The sequence below is a fragment of the Metopolophium dirhodum genome, chromosome 2, assembly GCF_019925205.1.
Source record: "Metopolophium dirhodum isolate CAU chromosome 2, ASM1992520v1, whole genome shotgun sequence".
Taxonomy (NCBI): Eukaryota; Metazoa; Arthropoda; class Insecta; order Hemiptera; family Aphididae; genus Metopolophium; species Metopolophium dirhodum.
The window spans coordinates 17,803,624-17,831,368 of NC_083561.1; the positions used below are offsets into that span (position 1 = coordinate 17,803,624).

At 29.4% G+C, this 27,745-nt stretch overlaps 1 protein-coding gene across 1 annotated transcript; it reads left to right on the forward strand.

Annotated features, from left to right (window-relative positions):
• Positions 1-17,981: 17,981 nt before the first annotated feature.
• LOC132937907 (tropomodulin) lies at positions 17,982-27,041 on the forward strand. Its single transcript, XM_061004502.1, is given in 11 exon segments — positions 17,982-18,035; positions 18,038-18,124; positions 18,127-18,237; positions 18,558-18,710; positions 19,351-19,518; positions 20,455-20,575; positions 20,773-20,993; positions 21,244-21,398; positions 21,523-21,619; positions 21,688-21,835; positions 26,309-27,041. Coding segments are annotated over 11 exon segments (1,374 nt in total). The 5' UTR covers positions 17,982-17,996; the 3' UTR covers positions 26,383-27,041.
• The last annotated feature ends 704 nt before the right edge of the window (positions 27,042-27,745 follow it).

Below are 27,745 nucleotides of genomic sequence, written 5' to 3' on the forward strand. Positions count from 1 at the left end.
AATAAAATAAAAATAATTCATGTTGTGTTTTTTGTTAAATTGTATAATAAACTATTGTCTATGTTTATTTTTATCATTTTTTTTGTGCGAGGTGCACGCGTTCAATATTATGCCAATATTTGGATTTTGATTCATGAAAATTATTATTTAAGTTGATTTTCTAACGATCATTGAATATTTTTCAAATTTATTTCGCAATGAACATTTTCCGTCGATCATCAGATTTATATTTCGAACATAAACAGCAAAGCCATTAGTTAGTTCCCCGGTGGCTTAACTAAACAGCAATAAATAATGATATACCCATTGTATATTATACAAACTTTAAGACGTGAAAAGTATTTGTTTTTCATTTTTATACATTAGACACGAGTTTGTCGTTTGCCGGCTTATACGATCTTTAAATTACAATGTACCTACTATTTAAATGTATAATATAATGTGTGAATATTATTGAATGCCGAGAGAGGGCGTTGTCCCGAAAAACTTTATATAGAACCCTGAGAGGTCACGACTCACGATCGTTTGATCGCAGGAGAGAAGACAAGCTCCACACATATTATGCACTTGTATTGGTATATAATTTATTAGATAAAGCGCATAGCTGTAGACGGCGTTTTAAATAATAATACAATAAATAAGTATGGTAGATAAAAAATAAACAAATCTGTGAGAAACAATCGGCGGCGGTGAACCGATCTACCAATCCGATTTAAAAATGTCGAGGAAACTAGTATGAATAATGTCAAAAACTGCAAACATTTGAAATGTCATCGCCTCCGCACCGAAATAATAATATAGTTATGGCCTTATGGGTATACCTATAATAGGTTAGTACCACATCGCGTCGGTCCATTATAATCGGTTTCATTTCGGAACGGTCTATATATTACAGAGGAGGCCTCTCGTATAATGATAATGATAATAAATAATATTATTAATGTTGTCCTCGACACTATCGCGAGCGGACGCGTTTAATTTGTACATAATATATACCGCGACCGGACGCGATAAAAAAATAAAATTAGTTTTTGTCGAAACGCGCACATGTGTGTGCTCATTATTATGCGCGACTGATTTATTTACATTTAATTTCATAAACGGTTGAAAACGAGATTTTTAACGGTTTTGGTTCAACGCTTTTGTTGAGTGTTGACACTGGTAAATAAAAAGTAAATTGCGCGTGGAATTTTAGGCTGTGTGTGTTAAGGTGTGACATGGGGAAGTGCGAACGTGAAGGTCTTAGGAACTTTATTCAACCGTTTTTAAAATGTAATAATAAATAAAAACTGGCGTTTTAACTTGAAACGTGTATTATTGTTAAAAATAAGTCTATCGCTCAAATGAAAATCCGTACCTACAATCCATTTGAATGATTTTTTTGACCTTATATGAACTGCTCTAATACCGTTAAAAATGTTGTTAAATCTTCAACAGGCAACAACGCGTTCTTGTTTCTTAAAATCTTAAGCCTGCACGGGACAATCTAACTCTGGTCCCATCCTAGGTAAATACACCACTGATCAGTATTCAGTTACTACTTACTGCAGCAGGTTTCTATAGGTATTGACGTATAGCTAGTATAGTCTAGCTATTAGCTTTTGCCAAATGGGAGCTACTGCACATCGGCCACGAATTTGTTTATGCCTACAGGTGGCATCCCAATGACTCCCAACGTGGGCGCTACCGCCTCATTGTGGGTATTTTTAATTTTGAGGGGGCGTTATATTAATTTAGTGGAAGTGGGGGAGGGTGAATTTTCTGTCATATGTATTTACAGATTATAACTTATATATCGTTTAATGAAATGTATTAATACGTTGTGCAGTATACCTAATATGTATGTAGCAATTATATTTATATAATTTATATTTTTATATTAGGTATTTACTTGAAAAATGTTGAAGTATAAAAATGTTTAGTTACTATATACTTACTAGACGTCTAGACACATATATATATATATAAAACAATAAAACTATATATACATTATATTATTAGCCATTATAGGTATACATGCCCAGTATAACTAAAAAAAGGTTAGTGTGGTGAGGAAAAACATTTTGGGAAACATTGGATTATATATGTTTGACCGAATAAGATTTTACCCTCACCGTCTGTGGACCTAGAAGAAGATAGCCTAGAAGAAGACCTAATGGAAGATTTAGGTTAGAATATGTATCGAGCCTTCAAGAATCGAATGGAACCCATGATTCGAATTCGAACCCATAGATCTTAATCTAGCCTATATATAGTTGTACGCTGTACTTAGTATAGGTCTATGTTCGAATCCACGACTTACCGCGCCGTCGTATTATATCACTCAGACACGCAATCAATTGAGCCACTATGCAGCGATCTTATCACAGCACATAACCTCGATACGACGATGCACCTATAGATGTGGATCCATGCATGCGTTGTATGATCGAAGAGAAAATATACCGTGTCATGTTCGTATTTAAGAACTGTTAACGGTTAACCACCTGTAAGAACACCTATAATCTATATATTATATTCAGTCGCACCCGCGCCCGCTCTTCCGGAAAAAGAGATAATTAAATGGGTGTAAAAAATTTAACTTACCACGGGGTGCTTATGACCTAAGCTTTGTATTATGTACCATCGCCTTCGTACCGATCAACATACAATATATTGTTATATTATTTACACACGCGGTGTATATAAGAGAACAGATAAATAGATACATTATATAGATATACTACAAAATGCAGATATTCAGTTATATAATATGTATAGTCCGTTCGTGTGTGCATATCATAATATTTGTATAAATACATATATGAATAATATTATCATATTTCGTGCACGTAAATACGCGAAGTGGATCTTTTAAAGGTCAACACTTATTTTTTCGAAAAGTTACGTTGTTATTATACGTTTATAGAAATATATTTTGTACGTAATTTGAATTACAAAACAACATTTTTATATTAAAATTGTATTTTTACTATTTTTAGTATCTTACTTTTTTAATACATTGACAGCATATTCAAAATGTCTTTTATTGTTAGCCTGATACAACAGTTTTGCACGGGTGCAAGCTCACCCAGTCACCCTTAGCCATAATAGGTACTAGATTTCTGGATTAGATTTAGTGTGATGTTTTTCTCATTTCGAAATTTGTGGCATCTGTCTCATATTATGTTTGTTTTTATAGCGTTTTGGTATTTATATGGAACTATTGATCCAACATTTTTGAGTGTAAATTGGAAGTCGTTATTTTGGCATATTTTTCAGCGGTTTCGTACCTTTATTACAAGTGTGACTTTGGCTCCATATTAGTGAAATTAGTTTTTTATTAGTAGGTATACTCGCTTTGTCATATTTATTTTGTATAGTAAAAATAAATAATTACTGTGCTATTTGGATTAGTTTTGTTTTTTATTCTATATAAGTAGCTACCTATATAGATACCTACCTATTGCAATTTACAGGTAAATATTCTGCTTCAAAATATGAAATTGAAAATGTGTGCTGCACTGCTACAGCTATCATTTAAAAAAATAAAAACTTAAAAATGACTGTGTTAAAGAAGATTTTGTTTTGTAATGACTTCCGAGTTATGTAAAAATAATATTTCCAAAAACATTAGGTAATGTTATTCAAGGAAATAAATGTTTACCTTCAAAAGATTCACTTTGTGTATTTTTTTTCATCTGCACCATATAATAAATTATATTATTCGTCTATAATATAAACTATTATTATTATTACGCTAGCGAAACTTTCATCCTGTGGGAATGATAATATTCATGACAGACGCGAATAACCTCCACGCCGCCTCCCGACCATGATGGCATACGCTTTCACCGGACTCTCGTCGCTCTTTTGTTTTTATTTATTTTTCTAGTTAAGCGATAAACGACCAGCGAAGTATTATTGTAGGTTTATATATATACTGTCGGATTATTACTCTGTGTAGGCCGCCTACATTTTTCTTCAGAAAATAATAATAATTTATTCTGCCTATATATAATATTATACTATCGTCGTCAATCGTCGTCGTGTCGATCTGCGATTTCGAGCCATTTAAATGACGCGAGCATGCTATAATATAGTACATTATATTATCGTCTCATCGCAATTGTTGACGCAACAACGCGTGTGTGACATCATCTCGCCACGATTCGACCCATAATTATTATTTAACAATAATATTTTTATCATTATTAATATTGTTATACATTGTATATTAAATTTGTATATGTACAAGTTGTATTCTCCGCAGAAAATGTTTTGACGTTTATAGTTTTCCTGCATCTTCTTGTGAATGTATAATAATATATTATTATTATTATTTATTAATAACTAGCTGACCCCGTGCACTTCATTGTCCGTAAAAAATGCCAACTCTTACATTATTCAACCTGTGTTCAATTTGTTGATTAATATTTGGTTTAATAATGATGGTGTTCAAAACTTAGAAAAATTTGAAAAAAGTAATAATTAACTGTTAATATAGAAAATAATATAAATGTATACTACTACTGTATGTCCCTATCATAATATTTAACCTGACAAAAATGTATAAACAAAAACAATTTATAGAAAAATCCCATCAAAAAATTACCTTTGAGATTTTCTCAAATTTTCCAATTTTTCTTTCCATAAATACCTCATTTGGAAATTGGAATATTACGAAAAATGAAAAATAAAATGAGCTAACTATATAATAATAAACTTGGCCACATACCACTGAATATACCATGTAGGACGTAGGTATATATATATTGACATTAGGTACCGTCGTGGCATAGTAGTATAGTATCGCAATTTACGAATTATGCATGATACTTCGTTAATGGCGATCATTTCGATTTTCCTATATAGGTACATAATTTAAAAAAATACAGGTTTTAAATTATATAATTGTACATTTGTACCTATACACAATACTGAACACAGCGCATGGCTTAAAAAAACTATATGTCCACGTGTTATACCTGCCCATATACGGTTATAATATAATATAAGCTGGTATAGATGTCGCCATTGTGGTACACGATTTTGTATGATATGTGAAACTATTTAATAATTTATAAGTTAATTAAATAGACACAACTATCTGAAACCGATTTCTTAATTGGAATACGTTTTGCGGTATCTATTATTTTAAGGTGCATTTTGAAATAGTGTGTAATATTGTGTAAGTACTTATAGATAAGCCACATATAGCTCGTGTTTTTATACTTGTGACTGAAGGAAATCGTAGATAAATATTATGTATTTAATATAATATAATATTATTTATATACATCGAAAGTACCTATACTAGTTGATTTTGATTCAACTATACCTACCTATATGGAATTTAACTTTTCTATATAGCCATTGGCGTCTGTAGACATTATTGCGGTGGATAATCATTGTTAATACTTAATAATATATTGCTATATGCCTATATACTATACGTATTCAATAAGATTGTGAGAAGGAAATCTACATTGATTGTATTGAGATTTAAAGTTACAGCAAAGTACCTAATTCCTCTGTACATCAATCATCAATTAAACATTATACGGTCTTGTCTATGATACTGAAATTAATAATACACATAGTAATGAAATCATTTTTTTTTATCCAAGGCAAACTAGTCGTAAATAAAATCGTATGACATTAGCCTAGGTTAAAATACAGTTGCGTGTATACCTACTGTATAGCCGTATAGGACTATTACCACGGATATAATAATTATCATTATAATATTATACTTTATTATATGATATACCGTGGTTACCGTCTGTTGCGTTTCTCGTACATGAAAATAACTTCTATCCAAAGACATCTGCAGCGGGTGTACCCTGTATTATACCATACAAAAAACAACTCCGGTGAAAAAATAATAGCGTTTCCGGAACCCATCACGTCTTGAAAAGAACAATAGTGAATAGAACGAGAATGTTCTTTTTCGTTGACTGGCGTGAGAATAATAATAATAATAATAAAAAATAATCAACACATTTATTTTCGCCTTTATGTCCATTATCATTTGCTCATGAATATCATTAGGGTACCGTGTACGTTGTATAGTAATAATGAGTGTACAAAAAGTGAGGAAGACCTTCGACAGTGTTATTCGTTTCGGCGTAAGTCCGATGTCAACGTAGGGAGTTTGAATAATGTGTTTAATTATTATACGGAGAGACACCACAGTCTACCTTCAACCAATTTTTTTAAAAATAAAACAATCTAAATATCAAACAGTTTTATACTTGTTTCGTAAGAAAATGTTTAAGTATAGAAAAATACAATATTAGGTATGTATTATTCTATGTATAGAATTTAGATTTTTTTTTTATTGATCTTAAATACATCAGCAATACATGGCCATTAGTTCATAGTACATTTATAGATTCAACACGTTTTTATATTAAATTATATAAAGAAATTTTTTTGAGAAATTAAATTAAGTTTGACATTTTGATGGATTTTATTTTTGTACACAACAACTATTATAGTGATATTGTGTATAAATTGTAATTTCATCTAATTTTTTTAATCACTGAAATATTTAAGAACATTGATATTATAATATTGTATACAATTCATAAGTATTCATTATTTTTTTTATATTTTATTCTGATTCGAATCGTTTGTAACCTCTTCACTCTCCCTATATGATATAATAAAATAAAATAAGTACCTAAATAGCATAATTAAATTATAATAAAGAACAAATATTAATTCTAAGTATTATAGGTATTAAGTAACATTTTAAGCTGTTAAGTTATAAAACATTGTTTTTAATGTTTTTATAATATAATATTATGATTCTATTTCTATAAGTGTTTACGTATATTATTATATTTATAATATTATTTCTAAAATACTAAAAATCTATAATACCAACAATAAATCGAACATCTGAGCACTTGCTCACTTATTCACTTCAAAATAAGTAACTATTAATGTATTCAATTTTAAAAATATTGCCTTAAATCATTTAGGGATTCTTTGTTACGTTTTAAGGTTTCTTTGTATTATGTGGTTCAAAGCGTACTATTAGAAGCCGTAATGGCGTACAAATATCATGCGTATTGTCCTCCGTGATGAGACGCACGTGGAGTGTAATAATAATTCAAGCAATTATATTATTTTCGGCGCTTTATTCGTCGGTAGCTAAAAAGAGTACTGCGTGCGCTGTTTACCATATTTTGTTGCGGCATCATTAAAATCTAAAACTCGATGTAAACAAGTAATAACTCTACCGTTACATATTAAACATCATCGCGACAAATCTTTCGACGCAACCATCTTGTTTGTCAACGCACGCGCGATACTCTTGCCGTCGAGATCAGCTCGATCCGTGAGATCTAGGCATCTGAGCATGCCTTAGCGAGCTGCAGCAGCTATATTATATCGTACGCTACTCGCTAGTAGCTTATTACTTATTATGATAATATTGATAATATATAATCAATGATCGTATGATCATACACATTACCAGTCTATAGTATAATGTATATTATATTAAAATGATAAATTTTTAAAATTTGAAAGTCTGTTACAAATCGTATTTTTTTTTTTTGTCTTTATACCGATTGGAAAGTATAATAGTGCCTACAGGTTATAGTAGCATTATTGCTAATACGAACTGTAGGTATTCGACTTTTTCACGTAGGTATGTGACGATGGGAAAAAAATGTTTTCGCTTCGCTCGAAATAATTATTATACAAATTAAACACAAGTGGGTAGTTTTGTACTTTAAGAAGGCAAGAAAATCTGACAGTCATGTAGTATTTAAAAAAAAAAACATGACAATAATTACGTTACAAATCACTTTTTACACACAAACTTAAATTATCTGATGATAAAAAAATGTAGGTAGGTACTTACAAATTTGCATCCATTATTATTATTAAGACTATACCTAATATTATACATTTATACCTAAGTATAATATGATATAAATATATAAAATAGTTAAACTCTTAGTCTTAACTCATATACACATAAACATACACACTATTATACGTCATAACATTATTTATAATTAATTATTATTACATATTGCCATTGGTAAAAATAAGGGGTTGCCCAAATTTCTGCCAAGTCCCCACAATTCAAAAGTCAATACTAAGAGGCGTTCAGCTTTAGCCCCCCTCCCCCCCCAAAAAACTTATGCATATTACAAGAATAATACCTACATTTAAATTACTTAAACATAAAATATCGGGTATTTTTGTCGGCATTTAAGTCTTTGGTTTTCAAAATACTTTTTTTATATCATTTATTGATGTCTAAGTATACTTTATTATGTCCTATCTCAGAGTTTAAAGTTGCAAATAGTTATTGAATATTTTGTTTTAAGTAGCTAATTGAAAATTCTAATGGGTATACGCTAAAAAAAAATTAAAGAATGAGCGTGTACCGTATACCCTCCCCCCAGCAATACAACACCGTTGCGTACGTAGGTATTTATAATATGGAATCGTTTTTGCGATCTACTTTTGATTTTATTTATTATTTATTCGAGTCACCTAGAAATAATTTATCGAAATACGCGGGCTAAACATCCCAGACAGTTCTATAATAAGCTCGCCTAAACGAATCCACGCTTATCACGTTCGTATTAAAATTGCTGTATACATCCTATGATCCGGGCGATCCGGCAATAAATAAACTTAAAATTAAAACAAAAAACTTGACAAAGGTATACTCAAGTCTATTATAATTTTAGATATTATATTATTATCTGTCGGTATATATCTAGCTGCAGAACTCTTGGCTCTTGCAATCCGAACATTGGTCGTATGGACCTACCTACTATATTCTTATAGTCACGGTAAATTCATCAAATATACGCACTACTTATTATATAACGCGAACTCAATCAACATCTCCACTACCAAATAATCTATGTTTAATACGAGTATGTTCGTCTATTTTGTCCAATGGCGCACTTCAGTGTGATAAAAACGTGGTTTAGTGTTTTAAAAACTCGTTTTACCACAAAAACAGGTGTCGTAATATTATATTATAGCCATTATTGCATACGTAAACAGTTATTACACAGGCAGGTAGTTTAAACCTGCGTTTTTTCTGAACAATGACGAAGGTGAACAGAACCGCGATTTTTAACATCCCCGGCCAGAACAGTGGTATGTGCGTTCAGGTCGGAGCTGTTAAAGTAAAAGTGTGTGTATACTTATATACATATTATATAGGTACCTATATATATACACACACACACACAATCAGCGCACTCATAGGTCATCCGTTCTGTATAAAAATAGCACTTGGGCGTCGTACGCACGCTCGCTCGTTCGGCGGTATGCTCGTATACGGCTTCCGGAACCTAAGCGCGCATATTATAAAATCGTACAATATTATAATCTAATGTAGAATAGCGTTGAAGACATAATAATATTTTTGTACACTTTGAGCACAGTTATAATGTTTGTTCGAAATAGTAGGATACGAAATCCGAAACGAGTTTCTAAATTACTAATAGGTAACCTATACATGGTAATTCATCGAGCATGCTCATTTCGTTTTTCCTTTAAAAAATTGATTTTTTCAAATTCCACTTTATTAATTTAATTTTTTACGCATAGGTACTTAGGGAGAAGGGACATATTTTAAAATATAAGTACAAATATTTGATATAGTATTTAAGCCTTTCAAAAAGTGTGCTGTGTCAATACCAACTTCTTTTTTTCATTAAATGATTCTTGAAAAATTTGATATGTAGGTATTTACATTCTACATAAAAATTCAAACGAGTAGTTTTTGATTAATTTAATTTTGTGTACTGAGGATAATAGGTCCATGAGTCATGACAATGGGTTTTGAACTTTTGAAGACATATTTGGGCTTTATCGCTTGATTTGAACGTTTCATTAGGTACAATTAATATTATAATCCATTAAAATTGTATATAATTTGTAAAAAATACCTATTAGATCCAATATTAAATGTATACATATTTGTTTGAAATTATTTTTAAGGACTATTATTTTCTAGGTATTATAGTATTATCCTTAGTGTATGCATTTTAATAACTCAGGAACTACTCATTTGAATTTCGGTTTAAATACTTATAGGGATATAAAGATTTTTTTCGAAAATCATCAATTTACAGAGAAGAAGGTTGGTTCTCATTTGAAAACAAAATGTTGTATCCCCACAGAACACTCTTTAAATCCACAGTTCTCAACTCTGGAGAGGGTGGCGGGCGTGACAAAATGTTCATCATGACTATTTAATATTTTATATAATATATATAATATTTAATATTATCCTATATTAAACATAGGTACTTTAATTTTATAGTGTTATAGTGGTGAAGGGTAGGGGCGTGACATAATTTACAATGATATGAAAAGGGACATAAACCTAAACATGTTGAGAACCCTTGCCTAAAATGGTATAAAACATCTATATAACTGAAAATATGGATCTTAGTACCTACCTATGTTTAAAAAATTCCAAAAACCAGAACTTCAAAAAATTAATTATTAAAAGAAAAAAATACATTCGTCGCTCCGCTCGGAATCTAAAATTGGGAATGAGGATGCTTGGCAATCCATCCTGTATAATCATAATGTATATTATGTACCTATTAATTTCGTATTACCATTTACCACTGTCGTCTGTCGTCTAAAGCGATTTCTTATCGACACACCGAGCTACCTTATAAGTTTTAATGATCACCGTCGTTCGTCGTCCTCTTGTTTCACTGTGGAACGCGTCACTTTCGCAAGTATCGTTAGGTTAGGTTAACTTTTCCTTTCGAAAACAAAATGTCATACCAGCGCGTTGAATTGATAATAATTAATAACAATCCGTATGACAGTATAAAAAATGTATCATGTACCCGCGCTCAAATATTATTATTAAACGTGTTCGAAAATGATCGACGCAGTACAATATTAGTACAACACAATATATACATAATATTATTACCATGTCAGGCATCGCTTATACCAGCTGCTATATTATTATTATTATAATTTCTTTTTTATAGTTGTCAGCGAGCCACGGATGAATGTTTTTTGATTTTAATACTATATTATGTACCTACCTAATAGTGCTATAATATATGTACCAAATGTCTAAATGTACTAATATATTACCTCATAAATACATAACTGATGTTTGATTGCACACAGCGAGGCCCCGAACATTGGACGAATCTCAAACGAGTGTAAACTATAAATCCCCCCCCCCCCCCCGGTAAATTTTGTGGGCCACTCTATATCATAGGTATCAAAATCAGGGGTTTCCAACTGGTGGACCGGATGGACTCACTTCATTGGTAGTCCACACAACGCCAAATTTTTTTCTTAGGTATATAGTTATTATTTAACAAATCAGGATATAAGACTATAAGAGTATAAGAGATACTGAGGTATAGAGGTTTAAAATTAAGTAGGTCCATGGTGGTAGAACATTTTTAAGAGTGGTCCGTTAAGTTGGGAACCATTGATCTATATTGTAAATAACAAGTTTGTCTGAAAATATTACGATATAGGTATACGTATACTTATGTTGCGAATACGCGCGCTTTTAGGTATCCATAGTAAAATTAAACGTGTGGGATGCAGTGATGTATTTAAAACTTAATATGGGGCCGTCTACCCATCACACCGCTAAAAAATGCGACTGGTGGGTTGAAACCGGCAACACAGTTAACCCTGCAACTTCAAAGACGTTTCTTCAACAACACTAATTTTTTTTTTACAAATTTGAACAGTAAACATGTCACGCGTGGTTTTGTGGACGATTCTTAAGAAATTTTATAATTTTGTTAATATATTGTGGGCCCGAGGGCGTATTCATTTTTGAGTTCTAATTAGTGTAATCAAAGATCAAGGATGCGTGGGTTGAAATAAATGTTGAGCTTTCTTTTATCATATATACGTATTTAATTGATATTTGATACACATTAAGCGTAGAGTTACTATAGTTACCTAGTACTTGGTAGGTATGTAAATATAATATAGTTACCGCGATGTGTCACACTTGGGCGCGGAAACTTTGTTGTCTTTGCTTATTAAATACGGATGTGTTAGTTTTAATGTTTAATATTTTTACTATAAAATTTAAAATTTTTATTTATTATGCCACATTTTCAGTAAAATGTCTTTTGTTGACATGTTGTGTATGGTACACGAAATAATATAATATTTATTATTGAATCGCACTGTAAATTAATATTATTATTTATATGTGTGTATTGAGTAATGACTAACGTTCTAGTAAAAATATGTATTCAACCATATTACCATATCAATACATAACTAACCTTTTTTATCATCAGACTTCATTGATTATGTAGTATACGACATTATAAAAAATTTAATATGAATGAATATAATAAAATATAATAATATATAATTGAATTTGTATTTAGCTCTAAATAAAGTACATATTTGTTTTATGCAATAGGTAGGTACCTACTTAAATGTTAATATGTTATTAAAACTTAGGTAGATACGTATATTAATCATAAAATTACTGCTTCAACTAAATGATTAAACTTAGATTTTAAAACAGATTTATTTTTATTAATTTTTACAAAAAATTTATAGTTTTAATTATTATTAACTAGCTTCCTTAATACTCTGCAGTTTAGTATACAATTCTAATGAAATTATATTGATTTCTAACAATTGTGACTTGTGATATTAATTTGCTATAATTTGAGAATAATTGCTATAGGTTTTTTTGACTTTCTTTTAATTTTACTTGAAAACGAGACACAAGACAACGACGTTTTTAGTAAATAAAAAGAAAAGTAGATTATCGCTTTCGCTACTGTTGGAATAACCTTGAAGGTCCTTCGTACATCATCAATATACGAAATAGCATCCGGTAATATCATCAGAAAGTAGATCAATCATCAATGGTATGTGATAATTTCCACTTGACTGTTTTTTAGTAAACGCCCCTTAAAACGACTATTCGACTAGCTTAGGAATTTGAGCAGTTTATGTATAATACTAATACATATTATAAATTGATAGGCAATTACCGAGTAATCTACTACATAGATGACTAACTTGAAATGTTCTTAAGTATTTAATGCTTTAAAGTGTGACAGTTTTAGTTAATTAGGTAAACAAACTATTTGTACGTTTATAGTGTTCACTTTCCAGTGTTAACGTGATGAAGTATATTATATAATTATCAAGTATACGATAATTTGGTAATATATTAGTAAGTACTTATAGTTGTATTAAATGTATTATAATTTATAAATTTATAATATATTTATTATTATAAGTAAAATATTACCACATTAAAGTTTACAATATTTCAAGTTTCTTGTACACATTCTAGAACTTACATTTTCTTTACTGTCGAGTGTCGACTGCGCTTAATAAATAATAACATAAACACACTCTATTATACGTAGGTTAGGTATCGTGTCGTGTACAATGTGGTTAATGTTTGTTTGTATAATTTTTTTCTTTTTTGCAATAATAATAATAATAATAATAATAATAATAATAATAATATCAATGTTTTGACGACGCTTTCATAAATCGTTTTTACTCTCGGTTCTCAGTTGTACGTTTGTATACAATAACTGCAAACCAGCAAAATATATTAACAATAAATTTGATTTTAAAAAAACCAGTTGAATTTAATATAAGCCTAAGGTATAAGATAATTACCATAACTGCACATTTGAACAAACATACTAAATTTCTAAATCGAATATTGAACATTGGTATTTGGTTTGACGTTAACACTTAACATACAAAACAGTAAATACTTGCTTATAAGTTATAACCGTTAAAAATAATAAAATTATCGAATTTGTATAGTAGTACTTGTACTTGGTACATAATATCATATTATATAATATATTATAATATATAAATAATGCCATGAAGTCTTAAAATAGTTATTATTTATGCAGATTATATTTTACCTTGAATGTATAGGTAATAACTATATTATACTGTTTAGGTAAGTTCTTTTGTTCTATTATTTGCTCTATTTCTGTGTGTACTTAATTTTTTTATTTTCTATATTAGGTTATCGTGAAAGTTGAAAATCTTCTGTGTTTATTATTCCCAATTTATTTTTCTTTTATACATTAGATGGAAATTATATGTCTTATGGTAGACACTGAAAGGAAAGGGAGAAAAAACAAATATTGGTTTTAATTTTACAAATATTATTAATTAAAATATGTAATACCTACATATTATATTTTTATTATTATGAATTATGATGATATTAATATCATTTTATATTAAGTAGGTACTTATATGGCTATATTATACAAAAAGTATTCTATTATTATGAATAGTTAAGACTTTAGCCTCTTCTACTACTGGTACCTATAGGACTAATTAGGTATCCACCACTACTTTTTGTTTAGCAAATTTAAATTTGTTTAAATAGTTATAACTTATAACTTATAAGATATAAGCTATGATTAAATATTTATTGTAATCACTAATCAGTAATCCCTAATTAGGCAGGAAGGTATTTTAAATACTTGATATGAAGAAAAATCTGTAAAATTAAATTATGATAGACATACTTTTGCGCTTGGCCTAAATTCAAGATTTTACAGTGTATTGGTGTAATAATACTAATAAACATACTATTTGACATGAAAAAAAGTTTGACATTCGAAAAAAATTAACGTTAGAAACCTTGGACGCCTATAAGTAAATGCGTGGTTACAGGTAAAATAATACATATGCGATTACATGTCTATACATATTTTATAAAACGATGACAATTTGAACTAGCTGTATAAAATATAATAGTTTTAGATTCTGAGCGGGGCGATGAATGTATTGGTTTTACTATGATGTGTGTTTTGTTTTTATTATTTTCGTTGTCGGTCGTCACCTTTTAGGACAGTAAAAAATGTTTATTTTTTTTCAACAACATCTTTTCTTGTAGGAAAATGAATCTAATTGGTACCTTGAGGAGTCAAAAGTATAATACCCCCAGTAGTTTCCAAAATCGTCGGGAAAACAAAAAATAAATTGAGGAAAAACGGGAATTTTTACTCAAAATCGATTTTAGTTTTTGGTGTAACTCTAAAACAAATTACCGTAGATACATGCATTTTTCACTGGATATTTATATTAGCATTTTCAATACACCATTATATTTTGACTTGTTTTTAGATGTTTACGGACATTTTCAATATCTAATTTTTATTTTGGTTTTTTTTCTATAAATGTCGATAGCTAACATTTTATTCGTTGGTTCAAAAAGCTTGAAAATTTAATATAAGGCACCTAATACATTGTTATGAAGGCAGTTGATAAATATTAAAAATACAGTCACAATTTTTTTTTATAAGCATTTAAAGTTCAAATTTTGACAAACCACATAAAAATCACGAAAATGTGCAAATCATTTTGAGTTGGAAATTCATACCTTTTTTTTTTTTGAAATCTAAGATTTGAAAATTCAATACAAGATTCCTCATAAAAAAATGTCTACCATTGTAATTCAAAAACGAATAACTGTAAATACTTGAAATTTAAACCTTGTTTATTTTATCAATTCCTATACTTGATAACATTTTCAAAATATTTCGACCTGTTTTGAGCTTTTAATAGAAATTTTCAATTTTCAATTTTTTTTTTCTTTAAATGTTATTAACATTTCTTTTTGCACGGGCCAGAAAGCGTGAAAATTTAATAAATGACTCAATGCATATTGTTACAATAGCATTTGAAAAATATCAAAAATACATAGATATAAGTTTATTTTTAAAAAATTTGGTTCGAATTACGATAAAATGTATCAAATTTAAAATTGGAAAATGATTTTGTTGTTAAATATGTATAAAATGTTCCACGTAAGTAGTATATTCTATAACCAAAAATGTAAAAACAGTCTGTTATATTTGTATGTTCAAATTTAGACAAAATTACATATAAAATAACCAAGAATAACGATTTTATTTATTTTTTTGTATTTTTTTAATATTAATTCAACTTAACGGCTACCGTATTAAAAATAAGAAATAACAATGTAAATATAATATAAAATATTCTAGACTGACAAACTGTCTCCGCTCAGAATCGTTTTTCGTTTACAATGATATTATATATAATATAATTGATATATCATTGAACTCAAATTTAATACCATCCATTGCAGTGACCCATTTTTAACCTACTGTACAGCAGAGCAACATCCACTTACCCGTTTTTTTAAATTTGATTTTTGTTTATTGTCGTTTAGAATTATCACTGCTTCTAATACACTTAGAAAGAAAATTTACATTTTATACGATTGAGAGATTGGGAGAGGTACTGTTAGATCTTTTATACATACCTAATCAATAATTATTGTATCTGAATAGAGTACTTATATAAATTATTTTAGTGTTCAGTTCATACATAAATTAATATAATTATTCGTTACTATTGCTTTGCAGTTTTGTACTCAATTATGCTAATATAATTTTTCAGGATTCGTTCTTTCGTAAAAACAAATCGCGGGACCAGCGTGTGGAAATGTAGATGTAGAATTTACTTTGTACCCGGACTGCAACGAGTTCGCGTACATTACCGTAGTCTGTAGTTAATAAAGTATATTATCTAATATTATAATTTGTTTTTCGTCTACAATAATATGTAACTTTTCTGTGATACCACTGTCGGGGACGTTATTGGTTACCTATCAATAATTACCAAGATAATTGATCTTAGATTTAGATACAGTAGGTTCAATTTTCAAATGTTGTGCATACCGTACAGGTACTTCTGTTTAAAAATATATACTTTCGTATATTATAATGACAAGAGTACAAGACTGAAGTGGACGATTGACTCGTAACGACGAGCACGGCCAACCCATAGATTTCACAATTTAATTGAATAGGCCAATTTATTTGTAATTTTATTTATATTATATATTACCTTTTACATTTACATATTTTACAACTTTCGTACTTTTCAATATTTTCACCCTTCTATTGTTGTTCAATAATATGTTGATGTACAAAAGATGTACGATATTTCGGCGCAGGTAAATAGACAATGTGCAAAATATGATGATCCAATAATCGTACCTATGTCTATGTGGCTATGTGTGTCACACATAATATAATGTACCATAGCATACCGCTATAATGCCATATAATATTATATAGCCCGTTATTGTTACAATATTATCCAATGGCTGTGCACGCCAATGAACGGTAGTGCCGTAGTGGCGGTGGTTAGGCTACCGACTATAATACTTACCTGTTATAGACATACATTATAAAGCTATGTTATTAGTTTATTACTTATTACGTAAGTACTTATTCCTCGTCGTCGTCGTCGTCGTCATATCATATATACCTACGCGCACCGGACGCGTTGGAGGCGCGCGTGCGACCGACCTGCGGAACGAAAGATGACGACGGGAAGATTGATTTGCGGGGGAGTGGTAGAAGGGGAAGCCGCTAAACCCAAACACAATAAATATTGTAATATTTTTCACCTAGCCGGTCACCGCAGACCACGGTCCACGGTAATCCAGGGCGAATAACCAATAACGTTGATACAATATTATTACAAAACACTAGTCGCGAGACGACAAAATATTTCGTCTTGCGTTCCGCGTTCGTAATTTCGTCGTATGAATTTGACTCGTACTTCGTAGGATAGGTTTTAGAGTGCGATTCGCGAGGTGTTAGGTAAACGTGGGTTCAATTCGAAAGAGGTGTTCACTCAGCAGTCTGCACTGAATCACAGCTGTATCGCATTCTGCACACGAGTTATAAGTTAAGAGTTTATGCTGCTTGTAGGACAGGTACCCACATGGCTCTACACGACACACCATTATACTACGTATTAATGACTTAATTACGGCTATGCTTATTGTGTAAAATGTAAATAGTATAATAACAATAATAACAGGCATGGTATAATAATATTATGCGTACAGTTGCGATCTCCACCGGTTTGATATTATAAATTGTGCGCGCGCGTCCCCTCCACCGCTGCCAATCGGCCTTTCCACCACACCGCTGCCGTACCGACAAATGATGTCATTTGATAACAATTTCCCACCACCGTCGACTATAATAGTGGCGACCGACGTCTCTCAACTCTCCTCCACTCACCACTCTACAGTCCTCCAGTCGCCTTCCAGCAATCGACTTGTCAGTCGTCGCAAACTCGCAACAGCCGTCAGCCAGTCGTGCCGCTCGTCAGTCGTCACCGGCCGAGAACGAAACGGCAAACGCAAATATATTCGATTTTGCCGTCAGGTCAAACAAATCGGTACGTGTACAGTTGTCACCGAACTGCTCGCGCTTAGCCTATTTCAATCGCCGTAGGATTTTCGGTGGAGGCGGCTGGGGCCGCAGCGTATTGATTTTTTTCGCACCAGGGTGTGGACCTCGCTTGTCGTTTCAAACGGCTTTCGCATTGTCGTTTTTGGGTTCCTCCGTCTCAAGTCGCGATCCGTCCGTTTAGCTTGAACCGCTTGTTATTGTCACAACCGACCTACGCCCGGTTTTTTTCCGCCCCGTTTTAGCGCTTCTCGTGTGCATTTTTTACAGCCCCAATAATAATCGGCTCTTTTCTGTTGTTATCCACAGACGTCGTCGAAAAAAACCACTACGATGACCACCGCTCCGGCCAAGCTGTACGGCAAGAACCTGAGCGATTACGACGAGCTCGACGTCGACCAACTTCTCTCTCAATTGTCACCCGAAGAAATCAGCATTTTGGCCAAAGAAGTCGACCCAGATGTAAGTACCTAAATTTCCGTATTAGGCACATTTGTCCACATTAAATTATTTGTCACATAGGTAGATGTTGCAGTGCCCTAACGTTTTGTCATAGTTTTATGATATAACACCTGTGGCTAGTGATCAATGATCATCAGTGACATTTAGATAATATATGATGATTGCTTCTTCTATATTAAATGCTACCTATATTATTATATTATCAAATAGACATCCAAATGTATATGTTAGTATTTTGAAATTTAACTTTCAAATTTATGCCTTAAGACAATGTGTGAATGTTTCCATTCATTTACTGAGTACCTACTTGATTAATATATTTTTTTTAATTTTGGTAGGTTGCTTGCTCTTAAAGACATGTTTAATTATTAAATTTTTTCATATGAAAAATATATATTACATTATCAGTTACAATTTGTGATTATACTTAGCAGTACCAGATCTAAGGGGGGGGCATTACGGGTCCTATGCCTCGGGTGCTAATCAATGAGGGACGCAAATTTTAAATTTTATACTCTTAAATCATATAGCATAGGGGTGCTAATATTATGTTGTGCTCCGGGTTATATAGTTTGTAGATCCGGTACTGTTACTTACTACTGAGCTTAAAACAATTAACATAATTTTCCCTTTAATTTAGGACAACTTATTGCCACCATCAGAGCGTTGTAGTTATGAATGTAACAAAGAAGCCACAGGACCATTAAACAGAAAAAAACTGATTGAACATATTAACAAACAGGCTCTAGAAACGCCTGATCTACCAGAAATTAAACCATATGTTGCTGGAACTGTACGAGGGAAAAAGGTAATATCACAGTAGACCAAAATATATTTATATTGGGTTAAAGAAATATTTATTTAGTAAAAATGAAATAACTTAATTAATTAATTTGCATACTTTAATTTTTAAATTAGTATATAACTATACAAATAAATACCTTATATAGTACCTAATTCCATGTATAACATTATATAAGTAGGTATTAGATAATAAAATTACTATAAAATATGTTAACCATGATTTAGATTTTTTTATGAACCTCTAAAATATGCTCCTAAAATTTTTTTTAAAAATTTCTATGTACCTATTAAGTAACACATGAATGCTCACATAAATGTCATTAAAACTGTATTTTGAATCGCAATGCCATGAAAGGAAAATATATTATTAACATATCACAGGTCATCCAGAAAAAAATTGTAAATTTGCAAGTGTAGTTCATTGTAATATAATATGTCTGAGCTCCAACTCAAAGTACAAATACTATTTGTACATTTTAGAGTTTATTATAAAATCAATCAATTGGTTAGTTTAAGAAGATAGGTTCTTTTATTATTTCCTGTTTCAATTTTAGAGAAAGTGTGTATAGCATAATATCAAGGTTTTAACTGTAAATATTATTTTAAGAGTGAAAATATTAACAATCATTTATAAATGTAATTTAAAAGTATAGGTTTGACAATTTTTAAACTAATTCCTAAATAATTTGGTACAGTAGATAGAATTTAAGTTATGAATTTAGTATAGTTTTGGCAATTTTCCTAAAGAAATTGTCCATTATCCTTCAGATTTTTATCGGTATTTTTGTTTATATGAAAGCATTGTGAAATTGTAGTGTAATATAAAGTATAAACAAAATTAACTTAGTCTCATGCTATGGCGACCTTAGTAACTATGTTCATAGCTTTAGACTATTTTTAAATCTTTAATTATGATTATTCTGTACTAATTTTGTTATAGTGGGTGGCACCTGAAACCAATGGTAACACTGAACATGAAGATAAAATTGCCATTGATATTGATGATGAATATGGTGATGCATTAAATACCGCATCACAAGAAGAAATCATAGATTTGGCTGGTATTAATATATTTTTTCTGTAACTTATCTCTATGAATATCAATTGATTCATTAAGTACATTCAATGACAAACCAATTAAATGTCACACTTTTGTATGTCTTGTTATTTACAATTTGTAACATACCTACTTAATAAATAAATATTTAAGTATACTATGTAATTAAAATTTGTTTTTTAAATTTAATTTAAATTTTAGCTATACTGGGATTCCATTCAATGATGAACCAAGATCAATATCATGCTTCACTTTTAAATAAAGGTCAGCCAATTGGTTTAGGATGGGACGGTGTTACCAAGGCAACACAGCCTAAGGTTTATCCCCCAGAGCCACCCAATCAAACAGATCCAGAAGACAGTATTAAACGAGTACGTGATGATGATTCTAAGCTACTTGATCTCAATTGGAACAACATTAAAGTAAATACATTATTTATTTATTTGTTTGAATATATAAATATATACAGTGGAACTTCAATAACTCAAACGTCTATAAGTCAAATTGTTGATGACTCGAAGCAATACTTGTTTCAATATTTGCATACAATTTTTTTTTGTCCCTGATTAATTTGAGTAGATGTGAGTTCACTGTATATCATTAGTATGATAAGTTAAGTTAAGTAATATGTCTAGTAATTGTAAATTAATGTAATATTATTTCTTGTTCTAGAATATTTCTGATGAAAAGTTTGAGAATCTATTCAATGCTTTAGTGGAAAATACTCATTTAGAAACATTAAGTTTGGTAAATGTTGGACTTACTGATCGATTAGCAGACAAGCTTGCTGAAGCATTAGAAAAAAATTGCACATTACGTGTTTGCAAGTAAGATTGATATTAATACAATAACTAATTTTCTGTTTTTACCAAATATCATAGTTATATTGTCATAATTATAACAATAAATGAATAAATGTGAATTTTGCACATCTTTTTTTGATTTTTTTAGTGTGGAAACAAATTTTATTAGCCCTGTAGGAATAATTCATTTAGTCAAGTCCTTATTGAAACAGAGATCTTTAGAAGAATTCCGTGCCACCAACCAGGTACATTTTTTTTAACAATTTCAAATAATAATTCTAGATACATTTTTAATTAATTATTTTATTTTCAGAGATCCCAAGTATTGGGAAATAAGATAGAAATGGAACTTACCAAGTTGATTGAACAAAATCCAACCATTCTTAGACTCGGTTTGCATTTGGAGTACAATGATGCTCGTCATCGCATTGCATCACATTTACAACGCAATATTGACAGGAGTAAGTTAACTTAACAATTTTTAAAATCAAATTATAATAACTCGTTATTATTATTTAAAAATAATTCAATAACATATTTTTTTAAAGATCATTTTTAATTTTGATATTTAGGGATTATGGTTATTTATATTTAAAAATGTCCAGCCATGATTATATTAATCAATAAATGATAATATATTGGTTTTGTAACTTTTAAGTTTTAACTAACTAGATCTTGTAATTTTCTCTATGAAAACATTAATTTTAATTTTACAATATAGATATAGTGGAAATAGAGTAAACTAATAGTGTTAACTTATCCTTATTCAGCCCACACAATTTTTTTTATAATAAATGTAAATTATTATTTGATTACAGGTTTAATTGTTATATCAATTTAGTCTTGTATTATAACAAAAGACTATTTGTATACATTGCATTTCCCATTTTGGTGATTGTTAATTGATTAAATAATAATTGTTTTTTTTTTTATCTACAATATTCATTTAGAATCTCTATTTCTATTTTATTAGTTAATAATGTTATTTTCTGGACTTTTTAATTAACAATTTATAATGTTAAAACTATTTATAAGAATTATTACTATTAGAAATGAATAGTTATGTGTCTCAATCATTCAATTTTTGGCCTAAGTATTAAGTCAAGTAGAGGCTTATGTGTTGTTGACATCTTAGTTCCAGGTATGATGTCCGATCATGTTTTATCAAGTTCCCTTATTCCTTTATTAATCTATGTGTTTGATTTTTATTCTTTTTTTCTATACATGAACCCTTAAAAGTTAAAATATATGTAAATGCATGGTCTCTATTAGTGCCCAATAAGGTCATTCAAAATATTTATTTTTGTTTTATTGTGATTTTGTTTACAATCATTTATCAAATATTGCCAACCATCAGATTGCCGTCTTGGCGTTCAAGCTAAATTCAAATTGGCTGAAACTAGACACAATAATCAATCGAGTTTTGAAATTGTATCAACTGAATAATATTTGTATGTTTCCATTGTCGTTCAGTTTGTGTTTTAATCGTGTATATATTTTTTGTTTGAAATTCAGCTGACCTGAGTCTTAACCTCTATTCTGTTTTTAAATATTCCATTTTTTTTTCATACAAAAACAAATATGTAATTTATTGCAATATTTATTTATCATATCCTTTGCATACCTACTGAGTGATGATATTTCTTAAAAAATATGTTTAGTAGTTAAAAGTGAAATTGCCTTTTTAGGAAATGTAGTTGTTCCTATCTATTTGAATTTATATTGAATTTTACCTCAAAAATTATGTTTGCTCATTTACATTAATCCTCATTAATCAATATTCAAATTGAATGCCAATATATAATAAATAGTTTTTAAATTAATATTCCTTACAATTTGTTTATCCTTATCTCAATCAATGACGTTAGTTTAATTATTTTTATTTTTGTTTATTTTCCGCCTTCAGTAAGAAAAGACACGCCGTTGAAAATGAAATTTAGGTTTTTTAGAAAAACACCCCAGAAGCACCGCAAGAACTTGATCAAATAAATGATCGGCGGATTACATTATTGAGGTCTTGACATTTTGTTGTTGTTGTTTAATTTTACTACTTAAAAGGAATAGCATGAAATTACCAGCTCTTAATGTTTAGATAATATATAACTGATATAATGTATTACTTTAGCCATTCGCATTTTAATTTGTAATGAAATCGTGTTTTAGAGTGAGAGATAACACATTAACCTTGAAATATTTTACATACATCAAATTTGACTAGTTCTAATTGTTTTTTAGTATTGTCAATACCAATAATTTATAAACATTTTTATGAATGTAATCTTCATATGATGTTAAATAAACATGTTATTGACTCATTAATTAATTTAAAAATGGTAATTTAAGTGAAATTTTAAAAAGAGCTGGACCATACACCAATTACATTTTTTACGTCCTAATATTCCAAAGATAATTTTATCACACTAAAATTTAATCGAAATAACCTGAATAATACTTAACTACTAAAGAGGATATCAGCGTACCATTTGTTTTTTTATCTCTGGCTCACACGCAGCATGGAAAATTTATGTTTAGCAGAACCTACTTTGTGTTGCAAGGTTTAGTATTAGAGTAAATTTATCTATTATCAAACTTAAAGTTAAGAAGACTATCTGTATTCTTATATTAGACTTTTTAGAATATTTAAATTTTTAAGTATTTTTAAATTGTAACACATTCCATGATAATAACTCGCATTCAAATTTAAATATTGTAAAAATGCTGACATAAGAACACATATAGTGTTTTTGTGATTATAGGTGAATTCACTCTAATACTAAAATTAATAGCATATTAGAATTGATTCTACTGAACATAAATTTGATATGTTGCTCATAACTTAGAGAGGGATAATAAATATTGTGCCAACATCCTCTTAATATTTGAATTAGTGAAAATTGACACACCCTTCAATCAATTTAGGATGGCTTAGACAATATTCCAATACTTTGGCCCTGTCTTTGTATCTTTTTTCTACATGTATTAGTTTATATCTATTGAACTAAATGTATACAGATTGCACATTTCAATAAATTCTTGTCTTTCAATAGTTCTAAGAATTGTTGATATGAACAAACAAAAACCAAAGTGCAAATAAACTATTTAAAATTATTTAACTTCTAAAAAGTTGTAAAAGGACAAAAGGAAAGGGTTTTCTATGAATTGAATATAATAATTATGTTTTAAAATTAATAATAGTGTATACCAAGCGCGTAAAAAAAACCGGTGAGGGGGGGAGAGGTTCATAGTCTATGTATAAATAAATTACTTAACTGGGGGGGTTACCCCTCACCCCTCACCAACTGTATTCGTGCCTGGTGTATACATTAACAATAAATAATTTATTAATGCTTTTTTGTATAAATAATAACTATATTTAAGTATATTTAATTTACCTACCTAATTTACATATTATTTATTTTAAGCTACCATTATTTAGGATAAGTAACAATAGTGTTTGAAATTAATAATACTTAGTAATACAATTATAAATAACACGCATGGTGTTTATTTAACATTGTTTTGTTTTAAAATATTCACATGAATTTTAGCATGTTGAATGAATGAAAGCATTGTGTTTTCATTCAGATCGCGTGTTACCAAGAACCACTGAACCTTTGGTGATTGGTAATACTGCAAAATGTTTGTATAAACCATAATCTGAATTTGGTTTTTGGTGTTTTTCTCTTTTGCAGTACGTCAGAGCCGTGTGGGCGCAAACTCCGCATAAATTTCATATTTTGGCTACGTACACTATTTAGGTATATTTACATTATTAATATTGAAAAAAAATAAGATACTTCTTATATATTATCTTTGCTTGTGCTTATGAAAACGCTTTTATATTGCTATAATTGCAAACAATTTTTTATACTCATTCTTGGTGTTTATTAAAAAAAAAAATTGGTAAAATTCCAAACTATTAAGTTGTTTTTCAAATCAATAACTTTTATCACAACGTTTTTACATAATTTCTTAAAGCATTTTAATAGCTTGTAGAGTGTATTAATAACTCAAAAGTAGGTTTATACTGTTATTTAACATTGCATGCCTTTATATTTTCACGAAACACGATTTCATTTTGTATATATATATTTTTATTAACTAATTATACTTAAAAAAATCTTAATAGTACAAAACACCCTTAAAGTATACATTTTCTTCCTCAATGGTATTTATTAAATTTAAAATAAAATAAAATGTTGTGGTTGTGATGGTTGATAGATTATTTTATAATTTATTCGTGATTGACAATTTAAGAATAATCCTTCAAACTTTTCCTTAAATGTTGATTGGGTATATTATATAGTATATACACATACATGTACATCATGCATATTGCATTTATAAAAGTATATAAATGTGTTTATGTGTGTGTATAGTATGATTTAAATATATTTTATAAACCCATGAAATTTCTTAAAAGATTGGAACTAGAAAAATATTCTTATTTAAATATTTGTAACACTTAATATTTGATAAAGCCCACTTTCAAAAAGTGTCATGAATATAAAAGATGAATTTTTAAATATGCTGATAGTTGCAACTAATGAGTAAATCCAATAAGAAATAAAATGATATTTTAATTTCTTATAATCTAGTAATGTTAAAATTGGCTTTTGTAAGATTAAATGATACCTTTATTTTCTATTTCCTCGCCAAATCCCAATACCTTAGTCACCCAAATAATCATATAATTTTGTTGTACATCATTATTGGTAAGTCCTTAAATGCTTTGATTTATAATTTTTTTAATGTATTTCAATAATCGTACATAATATAATGCTTTTTAAATTCATGTATACTGTAGAGTTGCTGCCGCTCAATGTTGCTGCTATTAAAATTAAAATCTAAACCTTTGGTGATGGTTGGATTATTATCTGGGAACATATAATTTATTTTGTCTATGTTTAATTGTTTATTTTTACCTTTTGCAGGCCGCTTACGCAGAACTGGTCACTTTGCGCGTACGTACACTGGCGGTTGGGTTGTACACAAAAAGGCTAAATAATTACGAGTTTGTGCCTAGACCTTGGTCCTAGACTCTTATTTTTTAAGTATTTAATTATATACTATATTTATATAATGTATTGTTTTTTTTCTCCTCATTAATTGTTCAAACAATTTGTATATATATTTATGTTGCGGTCTTATGCTGGCCTTATCATATGCGTTTAGTTATTAGTGCATGTGTGTGACAATTGTATTGATTTGAATTTTTAAACATAAAATTGTATTTATTAATATAATTGAGTTAAACAAATTTATTATATAAAAAGAAATTTTATCTTGTTAAACTGCACAATTTTTTTGTGCGTATTGTTTTAAAAAAATGATATATTTTTTACTATTGAGTTGTTTATACAAAATTAAGTAGTACCTAGAAAGACTAATTAAAACAAATAGTATAACCATATTTTGATTTTGTATTGCTAAACATTTATAATTATTTTATTAAGGTTATTATGTATTTTTACACTGATACTATTTCATTTTTAATTGCATGAAATGCCTTTAATTGTAAACAATTTTATTACACCAAATTTTGCCATACTATTTTTATAAACTGATTATTTTGTATTAATGTTTCTGTAGTGTTGCAACAACATTATTATAATACGCTGATCACTTATTATACTCACTTAAAATATATAGTAATGTATAACGCAATGTATTGTATTAAATTATAAAACCCTTAAATTGAAATATTTTTTTTGATATGAGAAATAAAGAACTATCAACTAATAGAAGATTTCAACCCAAGGAAGTAATACTAGAATATTTTAAAACTAAGTTTACTATTTATGCATAATACTGAATACATTCAAGGATTTAGGTTATTTTTTTCGGAACAATATTGATTATGGATGAGTCCAGTATTCAGGAAATTTCATCAGGAGGCAGTAATAAGAAAATAATTTCCTCTGAAATTGGACGGATGCCGGTATTATTCTGATGTATACGCATATCCCTCATATAGTACCTATCATACATTAACCTCATACCCAAAATACATTTTAAAAATTGTATGAAATCAATACAAATGTAGTTCAAAGGTATCATTTTATAATGAATTTTAATTAGTATTTAACAATGTGTCAACTATAGGTATATTATGCTTTAATATGATTGGTTCCCATTAGAAAACCTTTTTATAAAATGGGAATATGTTCAAAAAGTTTGAATATTTAATCGGACTGACAGTTTGACCAGCCTGGGCTATATTTGTTTTGACTTATGCTAATTGTCCATGTATATTTTTGCAACTTAAAATTACATATTAGTTGATCAGTTATCCCATAAATAGAACAAAGTTGTTACAATTATTTCTATAATAAGTTTTTAATCGGTACTTACCTACCTAATCTTCATAT